At 41.1% G+C, this 15,542-nt stretch overlaps 2 protein-coding genes across 2 annotated transcripts in view; one reads left to right on the top strand and one right to left on the bottom strand.

The window, feature by feature from the left end:
- The window catches only part of LOC145437436 (retinoid-inducible serine carboxypeptidase-like), a 36,266-nt gene that overhangs the window by 5,710 nt on the left and 15,014 nt on the right, over positions 1-15,542 (top strand). The gene's annotated exons all lie outside the window — the stretch shown is intronic.
- On the bottom strand, positions 9,107-15,453 carry LOC145437430 (uncharacterized). The gene is made up of 13 exons (XM_080314683.1): positions 15,251-15,453; positions 14,495-14,591; positions 14,382-14,433; positions 13,870-13,928; positions 13,492-13,646; positions 13,256-13,359; positions 12,813-13,190; positions 12,462-12,734; positions 12,128-12,391; positions 11,844-12,050; positions 11,453-11,546; positions 10,215-10,623; positions 9,107-9,903 (listed from the first exon to the last, which is right to left on the bottom strand). Exons 1-13 carry the CDS (start codon positions 15,414-15,416, stop codon positions 9,870-9,872), a joined length of 2,292 nt encoding a protein of 763 aa, XP_080170809.1. The 5' UTR covers positions 15,417-15,453; the 3' UTR covers positions 9,107-9,869.

The raw sequence follows: 15,542 nt of genomic DNA, 5'->3' as shown, positions 1-15,542 counted from the left end.
ATACTCAGACGCCCAATACATTGTCCGGTCTGGGCTAGACCGTTAAGGCGTAAGCTTTTATTCCCTTGTAAGCCGTCGTCGAAATTGTTGGCTAAGCGACGGAAAATATTGATTTTATGGGATTATTATATCATTTGATTGTCTCAGTTGATACATTTAGCGACGTTTAAAACTCCAATATGTACCTCAGCATTGTGGCATTATGTGGCCCGAGTCGTCGCTAGGTATCGCACACTGTACAAGTGTACTTGTACATTGATATAGGCTATCACTTCACTGAAAGATAGGATTGGAATTAGCAATATGACGTCACGTGACGTCATGAGGTTCACGTTCGTGTTCACACAGAACCTTTCAAAAAGGTTCGCGTTCACACGAACCTGAACCTTTCAGAGGTTCGCACCATCCCTAGTTTTAGTTGTGACTTCATGTAACGAGCAGAAGGAGCTACGCAATAAACATCGCCGTTATTATTTTTCACCGAACCATTCGGCCTTCGGTCAATCGTGCACTAAGCGCCATCCGAATTAATGTGGTCAATTCATTACAATCCTGTTGAAATTGATCAATTAATCGAAGGAAATCCTACAGTAGCATGGCATTCCCGAAGAACTGTTTTTATCCAGCAAACAATGTCTTTCAATATAATGAGTCTCGAAGGTACGAACGCTTACGCGTCTGCTGGTGAGACTTCGTACACATGGAATCGACATTAAATCTTCGAATGCCTCCACTCCATTCTAACATTTATAATAATCAAGTCAAACACTGTCAGCAAGAAGGACGGGAATGTTGTCAGCATCACGTAGAAGTTTCGGATGCACTCGTGGAATATGTATTTGAAACTTTCCGCATGCTACCAAGGACCAACTGACTTCTCTGACTTAGCTGGCTATCTCTAGAACCATATCCCTGCCTTCGTGAAACGATATTACGGATATCATTCATACAAGTGTCTGACGACATAGTATACCAATCTCGTGATACAAACATTGCATTCTGATTACGGATCTGGCATGCATTATTATATATTGTAATGAGTCATGCTGATATTTCGTGACAACTTGAAAATCGGTTCCAGACTTCCAGTCTGATTTCTGTGTTAAACTTATACGAATCGCATCATCTATATCTACGCCGAACACGCACATCGCACAGTATAATCTCGCGAGTAAAATTCCTGAATCCCAAGATTCTCTGTTAAATACTATTATGCGGGCATATATACACTGATCAATGACTTACAGATGAACTTGCGTCATGGAAAAGATTGAGACAAGCATAAAACTTTAAACGGGAGATATTACGCTTCACGTGCTTCCAAATGGTCGTTGACGAGGATAAATTGATTGCCTGAGAAATTTCTTCGAAATGCATTCGATGTATAATCTATCAAAGTATGCCAGCGATTCCTTTATTTCGCATTCTTAAAAGTGGCGATGTGAAGTATCTAATTAGCTTTCACAACCGCATTTATAGGAATAGTCCGTTTGTGACCACTCGAATTGGGATGATCATTGCGTAATTCGGATCCATAATGTAATTAAACCGAGAAATCATTACGCATTGTCAGATTCAGCAATTGTGACAAAATTTGGAACATGATTGTAGCCTACTTGCTATTATTGGAATATGATGTCGAATTCCCAATATTGCCATAAGTACTATGTGTCTTTGCCGTTTGAGGCTTGTCGCACACATTTGCGTTACCAATGGACAACATGGATAGACACAGTTTTCCAAAGCCTATTCGCCAGACCTCACGATTGTAAACAGCAAGATCCAGATAATACCGAAAATTCAAACGTGGGATGAATCCCGACTATCTCTGTAACCCGGAGATAATTCCTGATCTGAGACTGTGATACATTCTGACAATAACTAATTGTACTAAAACCGCTGCTAAGACGCGGAGAAAATACAAACGATCGTAATCGCTAAGACGTCATTCTGTCGTAATATTCCATCGAACATGACTTAACGTGATATGCCTTTATCCATAATATACCCGTAGGGATGCACTCTGAAACTAACAATCGAGTCACGTATTTACACCAAGTTCAGCACTGAGCAGAGGTTCTGGAGTGAGACATTACACGACTAACACAGCTTCTTTCACCGTTAGAAATTTAACTCGAGGCTAATCACGCAACGCCACTTCAGTTTAGCATTTCGATCGACTCAGACGCTACCGTTTCGGTACCGCAACAACATCAGAATTTCGCTAACAAACTATATCCCATCGATATATCGATAGAATGCATCGCACGTGACGTAACCATCTCGCGACCACAAGCCACGACCTGCATCGCGGTCCATCATAACACAAATTGAAGTCATAAGAGACACGAATTTGAATGTGGAATTGTCAAATACCGATTGATTGTATGTGTTTGAGTTCGACAATTCACGTCTCTTTTTGGTAACAAAGAAAATCGCGCGCTTTTGCATAGAACACAAGTGCATTTGTATGCGCAATTGCGCATGTATAATTGACATTTCGTAGGAAATGACTGATGCTGTTTGTGATGCATATGATTTAGAAAACCCCCAAACCTTTAATCTCGACCTCAAAAGGAATTTAGCGGTAATGGATAGGGCTGGGAAAAATCGAGTACCTGAGTGATTCGATTCTGAATCACGTAATAGGCTTCGAGTCGAGTCGAGTAATCGAACATCACCCATTCACCCATTATGCCGTCATAACTGAATGTAATATGTCGAAGCTCAAATATGTATCTTTCATGCGACCACAAATAATATAATGTATGTAATCCATCACATGTTATATACTTTGGTATTTTTTCGACCATACCGATTTCATTGAACTCGGTGACAATGTTGGGGGATGATCATGACTTCGGAAATGTGCTATTTCCAGTAAAGTTCGTAGCTTTGTACTATGTTTCGTATGCTACGATACGTCCAATCAAGGTTTCAAGGCTTCAACAGTGCAAATTAGTATAGAAACTATAATTCTCGTTGATAAATTAACTTTTAGTGGCTAGAATGGTATAATTTCAGTACTCGAAAAAATCGTTTTTTACTACTCGACTCGAATCATTGAAATTAATACTCGATTCAGATTCGAGTACTCGAATCATTGTGCCCAGCCCTAGTAATGGATATAGGTCCTACTTCCAATGATGATTCTCAAAATAATCTCGTTGTTTCTTTGTGGATCCCGGGTCACGGATTGTAATCACTCATTTAAAATTAATTTTGTAACGTATCAGGTATAAATAGTAGAGATGGTGTGAACGCGAGGTTCACGGTCGCGTTCTGTATGCGAAACTCGGAAATTTAGAGGTTCACGTTCACAAACGAACCCTGCTAGGTTCTGCACTGTGAACCTTTTTCATAGTACAATTTTCACGTCATTATAACATCTTTGGTCGAAATTTATTGATTTTCAACTTCGGGCTACTCTGTGCATGGTGCTGGCAGCATGAAAAATCAACACTAAACGAGCATGCACCTAGACAATCTCAAAAATTTTACCTGCTTTGTTACAAAAGTTTGTTCGAAATATCCATCTTTCTGTTTGTGAATATTTAGTGACTATCTGCTGTGAGCTTGACCCGCAATCACACAACATCAGGAGTGGCATACACTACATGTAGGTAGTCAGCGAATGATGCTTTTTCCACCAATCAATTAAATTGATATCGTTGTCTGATGTAAAAAGTCTAGCAGGCATACGGGGTCCATCTCCAATTCATATGTTTATTGTATCATAAAAACCAAATCCGTACGATTGAGGTGTTGGTTATTGCTGTAGAACCTGTTAAAGGGGTAAAACCAGCATTACACTCTGCTCAATTTTAACGTAGCAACACTCAGCCCCGAATATATATTGTCCGGTCTGGCCAAGACCGTTAAGGCGTAAGCTTATGTTCCCTTGCAAGTCCTCGTCGAAATTGTTGGCAAAGCGACGGAAGATATTGAATTTATGGGATTATTATATCTTTTGATTGCTCCAGTTGATACATTTGGCGACGTTTAAAAAGTCAGTATGTACTTCAGCACAGTGTCGTAGCAGCCACTTGGCGGTTATGGCTCTGCGCCAGGGGCGGCAGGCTCCAAGGAGGCAGCAAAATGAGGCTGCATGCATACTGCACGCACAGTGCACAGTGTACACAGCCGGCTAAAAGCAACGTAATTGGTAGTCATATAGCAGGCGACCCGAGAGCTACAATTTAATCAAACTGGTCCTAATCGAAAGCTAGTGTCGCACTGATTCAGAAAACACAAATTAAAATGTGGGCACCGAGCATGGCAATGGTACCACGCCGAAATGGCCGTCAAGACCAATTGCTCCAAGAATCAGAGCGTCGCAACATGATGTTCAATTGACCTTTATAATGGAAATTTTATCGAGCGATTATTCGGAACAATGCGGACTTTCAGACTTTGACGGATATTTCGGGGGGGGGGGTTCCGTTGCCCTGACCAGCTTTTAAATTGTATTTCCGGAATCAGGGCAACAATAGCTTTCGATTAAGATCAGTATTGTTAAATTGGAGTTGGCTGCGGAAATGGACAGATTTAAGAGGCTGGTGCGGAGCAGGGAAGCTACGTTTGATCGCAATGAAACAGCGTTTGATGTTTTACAGTGGTAAGTTAAATCACACCTACTTGATTCGACACCGTATTTATGCTCGTGTCTGAAACTTTGTCTGACCATTGGTGTTTTAATTGCGAGCTGTGAGAGGAGCTTCACAAAGCTCAAACTGTTAGCGTCTTAATGACGTTCTACCATGAATGATGATCGGCTATCAGCTATATCCATTCTTTCTATAGAAAGAGACCACGATCAAAATTTGATTTTTAGGATATTATCGCTGATTTCGCTTCTGCGAAAGCCCGAAAAGTTCAGTTTTGAGCGGCTATTGATTCTTTATTTGCCTAATACATTCGGTCACCATTTCTTGTCTTTATTATTTTTGGCCTTATAAACGCTGAGACGGTGAGGCTTCTTTCGCAAGCAATACAGAACATCTGAAATGCGGCATATTATTTCAATTATTTTTACTGAAAAGATTGCTTGGACATGAAACTATGACGAAATTTGCTGCGGTATACTTAGGGATGGGAGAGGGGCATTTTCAACAAATGCCATGGGCGCCAGCACATGCTGCTACGCCACTGCTTCAACATTGCAGCATTATGATGTAGTGGTAGGGTTACCATCAATGTTCCCTCTAAGCGGCACGGCCTCTGCGCACAGAAAATCTAAGTTGCGCACAAAAATTCCGAAGCGATGACCTTTTATTTAGTCGTTACGCACTGTTGTTCACGGGTCTGCGCAGTGAGTTGGTGAGTGTGAGCAGACTCGCCAAAAATTAGTGGGAACATTGGTTACCATACGTCCTCTTTTAAGAGGATTTGTCCTCTTTTTGACGTTTTTGAAAGTGTCCTCGGAGGACGCCCAAATGTCCTCTTCTTTGAGAATATTGGTTAAATATAGGACAAAATTCGACTAAGATACGGTAAATTAGCACTGAAGTAACGCTCCAAGGGCCATTTCGAGAGCTAATTCGGAGAGCTGACCTTTTTTTAGTCAACCAACGGATAATGAGAAAGAAAAACCGTAATTCGGTAGTTGAGCCGAAAACTTGATCTTTTTTTAGTCAACCAACCACAAAGTGGGAAAAATTCACCATTTCTTCAGGATTTTCCTCTGGTATTGCAAGTCTGAAAATTTTGAAAAAGTGTCTTTATTTATGTATGTGGCCAGAGTGGTCGCTATAGGTATCGTGTATATATCACTTCACTGAAATGTAGGGTTGGAATTAGCAATATGACGTCACGTGACGTCATGAGGTTCACATTTGCGTTCACACGGAACCTTTCAAAAAGGTTCGTGTTCACATGAACTTGAACCTTTCAGCGGTTCACGCCATCCCTAATAAATAAGTTCACTTGATTTACCAAATCGACCTGGTAATGCAGTGGGACGAATCCTGGGTTCGAATTTCTATTACATGGAATGGAAGAATGGCGTTTTTTATGGATTCCTAGAGTAGTCGATTCATGTTATTACGATTGCGGTTTGTCGATTCTCTCATCACCAATATAAATATAGACTGGGCGATATGGTGGTTCTTAAAACGAATTTAGTGAAGTTGTTGGTCTGACCCTGCCAATATGTTACATTTGGCTAAAAGAAATACCCTGTTTAAAATGTTATTGATATTCGTTAATGTTCAGAGGTGGCTCAAAAGATCCGAAATTCCACCCATACCAGGTATAAGACACATATAGTCACTTCAATAGTGGACAATCGGAATGGTCATCAATTCGTGTGTAGCATAGTGTGTACCCTATTCTGCCGAACCTTTGTCCCCGCCATGCATAGTTGTATTACGTGGAAGTATGCCCGTTGTTCAGATTTCCTTTATAATTTTGATTCTCGTTAATTTTGCATGATATTACAACATACTATTGCGGTAGTGAATAAAATCATGAAGTGCCTCGATCGCTGCCAATACTTGGCCTGAAAGTGCGCAAGAATGCAAGCTTTTATTCCATCGCTTTGGCAGGTTTGTCATTTCTGATGAAACTGCTAAGAATATTTGGGTCCTGCGTGCCAGACTGATCCTGAGGTTAAAAGATTCTATGATAAGCTCAACAATGTTGAGTGTGAGTACGGGGTGTGTGTGGGTCGAGCAAGACAGTATGATTATGATGCGTCTGACTCCTTGATCGGCAGGTCGTGGGTTCAATCCACGACCGGGTGATACCAAAGATTAGATAACTGGTGTCCGCGGCTATCTCGCTAAGCGCTCAGCATCTACGGATAGCACGGGGGAGGAAAACGGTGGTGCAGACTACATATGACCTTACGGTAGTATCGCATCTCCGTCCTCAAAGCATATTGATGATGCAGGCGAAAATATATCTGATCTCTCTTCGTAAAATTTAACTGACAAGTTGTTATAACTTAATGATGGTACATTTCATTCATTTCACACCGTCAACAGTGATATCAGTGACACTAAGATTACTCTGAATAATGGCTATTACTCCGGTGATACCAGAGAGGAAGGCATAAAAGTAATTTGTGTTGCAGTTACCTTTGTAAAATTCCGTGATGTCACATGTCTGTGTTCACATTCATGTTCAGGTCGAACTCCTGTTCACCAGTAGCAAAGCCTTGCAGCAGCACGCAGCATTCCTACATCATACGTGTTAAATAAACTCATAAGCAACTACGAGATGGAAATGCCACGAAGTTTTTATACATAGTTCCATATACAAGCAATTAATATAACGTGACTTCGAAGAATGTGAGCAAGCTCGTGTGAGATAATTCCTAATTTTTACAGAAATCACGCAAGTTGTGTAATGATCACATGCTATTGGAACATGACGAGTCATAACATGCTGGTTTCATAAGAAGCTGCACCGTCACCACATTTGTCCCGGTACCCTTGAGCAGTCCAATCAGTACACAGATTGGTAAACACTGGTCTATACCATTGTTTATAAAGTTTAAACACATTCCTATTTCCTACATATTCCTGCACAAAATCCAATTTGTAGGTGATTAGTTGCTATAAATTTGTCGATGGATGGCACGAGGTTTTTGTTGCTATACATTGCTATTCCTTGGCATTGAAAATCCCATTTTTCCATCATGGATATTGTGCATCGAACTCAATACGTTACTACTGCTTTATTGTGAGAAAAAGCAAGGTCATTCCGGTAGCCCATAATTTCTGACTTTACAGCGCTTCAAGTTGTATGATTTATCATTTAATCTGAGTTGTTGTTATGTTACATGTATACCTTTTTCGATATCCAATGTAGCACTTTTATACATAAATGCTAGAGTTAACTTAAAAACCGTCCGACGCATCAACTGCCTCCATGTAATCCTATGGGCGAATCAACCAGGTCATTCGTGATGAAGTGGCCGTGGCAATTACAAGAAAACTTGCAAATTCGATTATATTGTGCACGCTATCTAGCGAAGACATCCAGTATATTGCGCATATCATTTCTAGATTATCTGTTATAGACATTGATATGATTTTGCATAAATCGTTACATCTCTTGTTGGTGACCAAGTATAGCTGCATTGTACACGGCGAGTCAATACTTGGGTCGAACTACGATTGGAACGTAAGGATAGCGGTGCTAAGAATTTAACTATATATCTACTTTTTCGTAGCACTCAAGTTGAATTCGTCTCTAATTTCCTCATTTACTCGGAGGTTTGGATTTTAGATTACCTCCACTTATACCTCAGCAGCGTTTGAAGTCTAACTAATTCCATTTTACACTTCGGATTTGTTTGGTAGACTGTAATATTTGGACGGATTTGCATCCTTTTTATCAGTAAAATTTTCATGAAGCCAGTCGATTTGAAGCTACATGACGGCAACAGAATACAATTTCGAAAATTGCATCCAGAAGTGTCGCCATCTTTGGTCATCCATCTTGCAATTTTGAAAGCTGACACCGGCGATTGGCTAACAAAAGTCAGCGATGCCTCATACAAAGCTACCTATTTAAACTAATTGCGTAATTTTCCCGACCTATTGTTGTTTACTTCTACTTGAAGTGGTTTTGTACCTCGTGAAAATCCCGGCTTCTACTTGAAGTCCAGGAAATCGACGGGATTACCTCTAGCTCGGCTCTCTCTTCGTCTGGGCTTTTCAATGCGCTGTATTACAGCGGGATCGGCGATGAGGAGCCCAGATAAACCTCCGACACATAGAAACATGGCCGAGCCGAGACTCGAACCATCAACCATCGATGTCGCGACTACAGTGTTTAACCAACTGCGCCACTCGCCAACTGCGCCTCTAGTGATTCTCGAGTATAAACATTGACCGTTTTACTTACCCCTTCTGTACCTCACATGAGTAGAATAATACTTCGGGATGAATGTTACAATAGATATCGTGATAGTTCATTGTCGAGGCGCATCAATGATCAAATTTAAATTCTCGTCCCGATGATGACAGATGACAGATGCACGGCACAACAATTATTCGCAATAAGTTGTTAAAAATTAATAAGCTTTTGTTTCGATCCTGCCTGCCTCGTGAGACTGCTATCTTGCGGATTGGAAAAGCACAAATAATCACACGAATTGAAAAGACTTGTGCCTGTTTTAGAGCAAAATTGTAACGAGCAAACGCGAACATGAGATAACGTTAAAAGCATTGTTGCTGAAATACACATATAAAACCGTGTGTTTGTGTATGGCATCGAAACGCAGTCATCCGTAATGTGTTGCCTAAATTATCGTGATTTTGTTCAGACGCTGACACTACAATAATAGAAAAATCACAGGTGTCTGAAATCGAAATATGTCGTTCCCCTTTCAGATCAAAATTAAAGTGAGGAACATATACAAAGACGACACATGCTGCACGCGGGGTTGACAAATGATCTACATTTAAAAAAACACGTGCGATGATTCGCAGGATTAGCAAGACTGTACGAATACTTATTGAAACTGCAGATTGCATGATTTCAGGGCTGGAGATTCTTGGTTGGTGCGTTAAAATCCAACCCAAAACATATATGGTCTCGCAATTACCTTACTACCGCGCGATTCAGCGAAGCAAAAAAAGTTTTAATCGCATATTAACATTAGAAACATAAACTTCATACGAACCGCATGATTAGATTAGATAACATATAAATTAAATATACAATACCGATGTGATTCATAACACGTGTTTGAAAACATTTCAATATCAAGGCCAATAAAAACCAGTCAGTAGCGCTGTGTCGGTTGAAGAACATATGAAGCTGCTGCATAGCAGCACGCGGTGATTATGTCATTCCTCCAACTCCGACCACAGCTAGAATGCCGTAGCCTACAACTGGTACAATATATCAGGAAACTAATATACTCTTCGTGGCTTCTTGGCAGGAGGTCTGAAAATAAAGGCGATGTCGTGTTAGCTTCCATGATACAACTTCTTGAGGCAAAAAGGGCAGAGCTGTTCCGAAAAGTGGTTAGATTGTGGGCTATATTCAGCAATGTGATCAACATGGTCGTTTAAACGCAATTCCGTGCTCATAAACCAAGTTTGACCGTTTTTTCATGCGGCATTGCACGAATGGAATATGACAATAAAATAGCTAGTGATAGACACCAGGGTCAACATGATCTTGAGCATATGTTTAAAGGCCCCCGTGACATTCTGAAAGTCCTAAGAAATATTTTTTATCAAGTAGTAGCCTACCTGTGAGATTCTTCCTGATGTGCAATAGAGGAACACGGTCCACCATACGGTCGGTAAACTCCGTGGTTATTGTATCTTTGTTCACGGCTCCATTGATTTTGTTGCTCTGATGAGTAGTATCTTCTTCCATCGTGCATCTGTCCTCCATTTTCATACCCGTGATTAACACCAGGTCTGCGAGTATTCAAGTAATGTGCGTGATGGTTGGGAATAGCTCGCTCTCCGAGAACTCTTCGACTGGTCACCCCGGGGTGAGGCCTCCTGTCACACGTTGCGAATCGCCTGAATTGTGGAGGCGGTGGGATGTTTTCCTGGAGCCTATCCTGCTCGAACCTTCGTTGATCAAATTTATTAGGGCCGATGTCGCGATGCTGCAGTTCTCGCAAGGTGCCTCTGCGTGTTTTGAAGACTGGAAAAAATATCGTCCTCATATGTAACATGTACTTGGAAGGCATAGCGACATGCAGGCCTAGTTACGGAATGGAGCGTACATTCGAGAATTCGATTCGCAATAGGTCGGCAAAGGTGGTCAAAGTATTCAGAGTTGGTACTCACGTAGGAGTGCAAGTCATGCCGTATATTTCTACACAATGACAAGTAGAATTAGCGATGTACAATGCATGTCATAACTATGTCTAAAGTGGAAGGTGTGAATGGTACTGAACTCAAGAAAGTAGTTACAAAACAGACTTTGTCGAGGGGTCGCATACTTTTTACAGTTAATGGTGACTGATGTAGAAATTACAAAGTGCATCCCATGCAATATCACTGATAACATTGCAGATAAGGGCAATTTCCAAAATATCTATTCAGTTACAGTGATACAGGGGCTATTTCGCCCAGTGATTATGACTAAATCAGTCCTGTAAGTTATGCAAACATATATATTTTCAACATTTCAAAAGCAAAACTGTAAATGGTAAGTAGCTTTGACTAAGACACTTTCAAGTAATAATGGAAGTTGTGTAAAACATAACCGCATTAGCAAGTAATGAAAGCAGGCAAACCCTACTTGAGTACTCCAAAAACGTACAAGTACTTCGCTAATGACCACTGACCGCTGCTGCGTACTTAGAATGCATCGCGTATATTCGACAGCTATAGATTCGCAATAGGTATGCCAGGAATCCGAATATGATGTTCAACAGAAAGCAGCAGCAAAGGATGGCATTTTATACTTAATCCGGTCTGTCGCCCCGCGACACGACAAGATAATGAAAGCCAAACATTTTACATACCGTTGGCCTGAGCATTTGCAGGAAATGATGGCGGAGGCTGTACACCACTGCGATTTGACTGGCTAACGAATGGAGTCTTTGCAGCAGATGCAACCTGTAATGGTAAAGGTATTAGTGTTAGAAACCAGAAAAGAAACACAAATTGACAGATTTCCGATATTATTCCGCGATATAGAAACAATCGTTAGACACTGAAAAACATGATTTGCGATAAAAAGGCCTTACTATATTACGATGCTTCTGTGAACAAGCGCAGGGCGGATCCAAATGATTGGATTATAACTAGAAAACACGAATATAGCGGGTGATCAACTACAACAACGTTAGAATTGGTCATCTTAGATATAATACAATTTAACGTTTTACAATTGTACAACAATTGGATACTTACAGTGGACAAAGCTCCAACTATTGTCGACCACTGTTCGGGCCGCAATTGTATATTCGAGAACGGCGCGCGCATGGGAATAGGTTCGGACTTCACAGCAGATTGTATCGCAGACACCGCTGCAGTAACTTCATTCACAGAGTTCGTTGGCGATGAGCCGGCCTTTGGTTGAGCTGCACAATTAGACTTCGTCGAGATCATTGGTTTATCCTGCGAAAGAACAATGAATGAATATGCGAATATGACACGAATATTTCACAAGACGCTTATGCGCACTGGATACAAACCTCAGGCGCAATATCATCTGACTTTACAGTGGGCTGAGAGATGCATACGGAATCAGGCACAGAATTCGTGTCAGGTGACTTCGCATCGGCAATGCATTTGGCGAAGAAGGACTTTGGTGCAGAAGGTTTAGAATCCGACGAGACACTTGGCGTAGATACGGGTTCTATCTTGGCTGGCTTCGACTTCACAATGTATTTGCCTCCGGCGAACGTTGCTGAGGCGGGTTTTGCAGCACATGGTTTGGTCGATATCATTGGTTTATCCTACAGAAGTAAAGTAATGAATAAGCGAGGATGACACTTTACCACGCATTTTCGCGCACTAGATACAAACCTCAGTCGCAATAACCTCTGACTTTACAATGGGCTGAGAGATGCATGCGGGATCAGACACGGAATTCGTGTCAGGTGGTTTCGCAGCGGCAATGCATCTGGCGAAGAACGACTTTGGTGCAGAAGGCTTGGATTCCGGTGAGATGTTTGGCTTGAATTCCGGTTGTGCCTTGGCGGGCTTAGACTTAACAACGTATTTGCCAGCGAAGAACGTCGTTAGGGCGGGTTGAGGTTGATCAGCAAAATGTGCCTTCGTCTTCATCATTGGTTTGTTCTGCAGAATTACAAAATGAATAAGTGATGACGACTGATATTTCAAAACGCTTTATCAAACTCTACTGTAGATGCTAACCTTAGTCACAATATCTTCTGACTTTAGAATGTTTTGGGAGATGCATTTGGAAGATGGCACAGAATTGGCGTACGGCGATTTCGCAGCGGTATTGCATTTGGCGAAGAAGTATTTTGGCGCTGCAGACCTGGAATCCGTTGGGACGCTTGGCTTCCGTTCCGACTCTGTCTTGGCTGCCTTCGTCTGGACAACGTATTTGCCACCGACGAAAGTTGTTAAGGCGGGTGTCTTTGTTCTGGCCGAACCGTAAGCAGCCTTTGTACTCTCCCGTGCGGAGGTCGGTGGTTGGGTAGCGCAGATGCTAACCACCAAATCCCGTAACTGGTCCTTGCGATCTTTACGCATCAAGCCACCTCGTGCGCGATATTTTTCGACGATCTAAAAAACAAGGAATCACACAAATTAAATATTTTCGAAGAATTATCTCCGCTTGAAAAACCTACCATATGCAAGTTTTTGTTTGGCACCAGAGAGTCGGGACATATTTCCTTCAGAGGGCAGCAGGGTGATTGTCGGCTTTTCGACTGTAATAGCTCGTTTCGAAGACCTGAAAATGATGTCACATTATTCTTTCAAAATGTTCACACAGTTCGAAGTACAGTAATAAATTATTCTGTTTATGATAATACGGTATTTGGGCTGTAATAAGTTATTGTTATAGCCCGATGTATAAACTTACATTCATGGCAATAGTTCTTTCCGCAGCATTGTATAATCACGGCGTCCACGAAAACGTGGTGGCATATTGGGCAAAGCAATTCAACCGGCATACAGTCCTTTCCAACCTCTTCGTAAGGCAGAAACTCACGCTTTCGGGTTTTCTTGTCTTCGGTGCTGTGAATATAAGTTGGAATCAGTATTAAGGACGTTCCCACTACATAACTGAACGATTGATATATCCGAGGTCAAATCCGCACATCACATGAAAGATGGTAAGGTATTTCATCTTAGATATCGACTATATCAATTTCCGTAGCTATCTACGCAACTAATAACCACCTTTCATGTGATGTGCAGATCTGAATTAAGTGACTAACAGTCATATCGAGACACTAACCTTTCGGTGGCGGATTTATCTGAGCTTGATACTTGCGATTTTTCAGCTTCGTTATGTTGCTATGAAAAGAAATGATATACATAAGTTCACTGTAAAGCTACACAAATACCGCAGCGACCGCAGATCAGCAAGTCTGAAGTCGGTGTGAAGTTAACGTCTAGCACGACTTGCATCGAATCACCCTCAACTCGTCATATTCCAATGAGCCGTCTCAGCAATGTAGATGTGATCATGATGAATTATGGCGCGAGATTATCACGTCAAACATTATTCCACGAAAAAGACCAATGCTTACAATTTTACATTGAGTCGAATTAACCTAAGTTCAAATCCGCGAAGAATCGATGATGTTTCTCATCGCCAACTAAATACTTGAGATATCTGTTAATGCAAGCTGACGCGACTCTTTCGATAATTTATAACTATAACATACAAAGGGAAATATTTATTATGCGTTAAATAAGATATCTGAATACCGATTTACTAAAATTGTCAATAAGATATATAAGTACCTGATCACGAGATTTTGTTGCGGGTCCAACAAGTCCTTCGAATTTCTTTTCCCTGAAAAAACAATCGTGACGTGCATAAAATGTATAAGAGGAACTCGTGATATTGGCCTTACACGACATATATTTTTTGTTTCCGGATCACTGTCTTTGGCATTCTCCTGATGACCACTGCGCTATTCGGCTTAATCAATTCATCTTCGTCTTTGAACTCTGTAAAAACAAAAAGCTACATGTTATTTGGATCCGAAATGCATTGTGGCAGAAAACATCTTGTAAAAGTCGGCTGTGGATTACGGGCGAATAAACGTTAAACTTTGTTCCGACAAGCTTTTACTGTAAATGCGAGAATTGGGATGATAATCATTCGTACAAGAGAGGCAATATGTTTCACCATAAGATTTATTCATATCCTCAACGCAATTATTATAGGATGCCAACAAAATGGCGGGGAGGTTGGCGGGATAAACGGTCAATCATCTGGTTCGTACCGAAATGGGATGGCTCTGTTGGATGTGCTATTCGATAATTCAATGAAAGCGTGGGGTACCTAAAAGGTAGCGCTAGTTAGTTGCGAAATAGCTAGCTGATAGAACTTCGACTGTTGAAACTCATAATATTTCAATTTTCGGTGCTGCTTGAGCGGATTGTTATCACGATTGCTTATATGCAGCTGTAACATGCTTTCGTTTGTCCCGCGTGGAGGTACCCATGAAATGTATTGAACTTAACTTTGGCGTAATGGGCCACGAGGAACAAAATTTAATCAAGGATCGCGTACCGTTTATGGCGTTTGCTTATACGAACCAAGTTGTCATCAAGGCGACAGGAATGTACGTGAAGACTGAAGACCCTATCAAAAGGCTACTCACCAGCGGAGGTTTGAGAATCCATCAAACACAGATCATCTCTCAGGAAGTCTAACTTCTCCAATAACATAATTTCGCGTTTACACTTCCCGACAGATATTCCGATACCGTTGAAAGCGACGGTTTTATATTCTTTCCTACTCGAAAACTTGTATCTTACGAAAGGCATCACCCAAAACTTCTAACGATATTTAATATATTCTGAAACTAAAATTGGAAGGTGAAAAAGTGCATGCCTAATGCCTGTATCTACTGATAAATCTGCATCTACGTCGACTATAGCTTACAAATGCTA

This window comes from Botryllus schlosseri, chromosome 4, assembly GCF_051294905.1.
Source record: "Botryllus schlosseri isolate E-star chromosome 4, Bs_hap1, whole genome shotgun sequence".
NCBI classification, from domain to species: Eukaryota; Metazoa; Chordata; class Ascidiacea; order Stolidobranchia; family Styelidae; genus Botryllus; species Botryllus schlosseri.
This window is presented reverse-complemented; position numbering and strand designations above follow the sequence as displayed.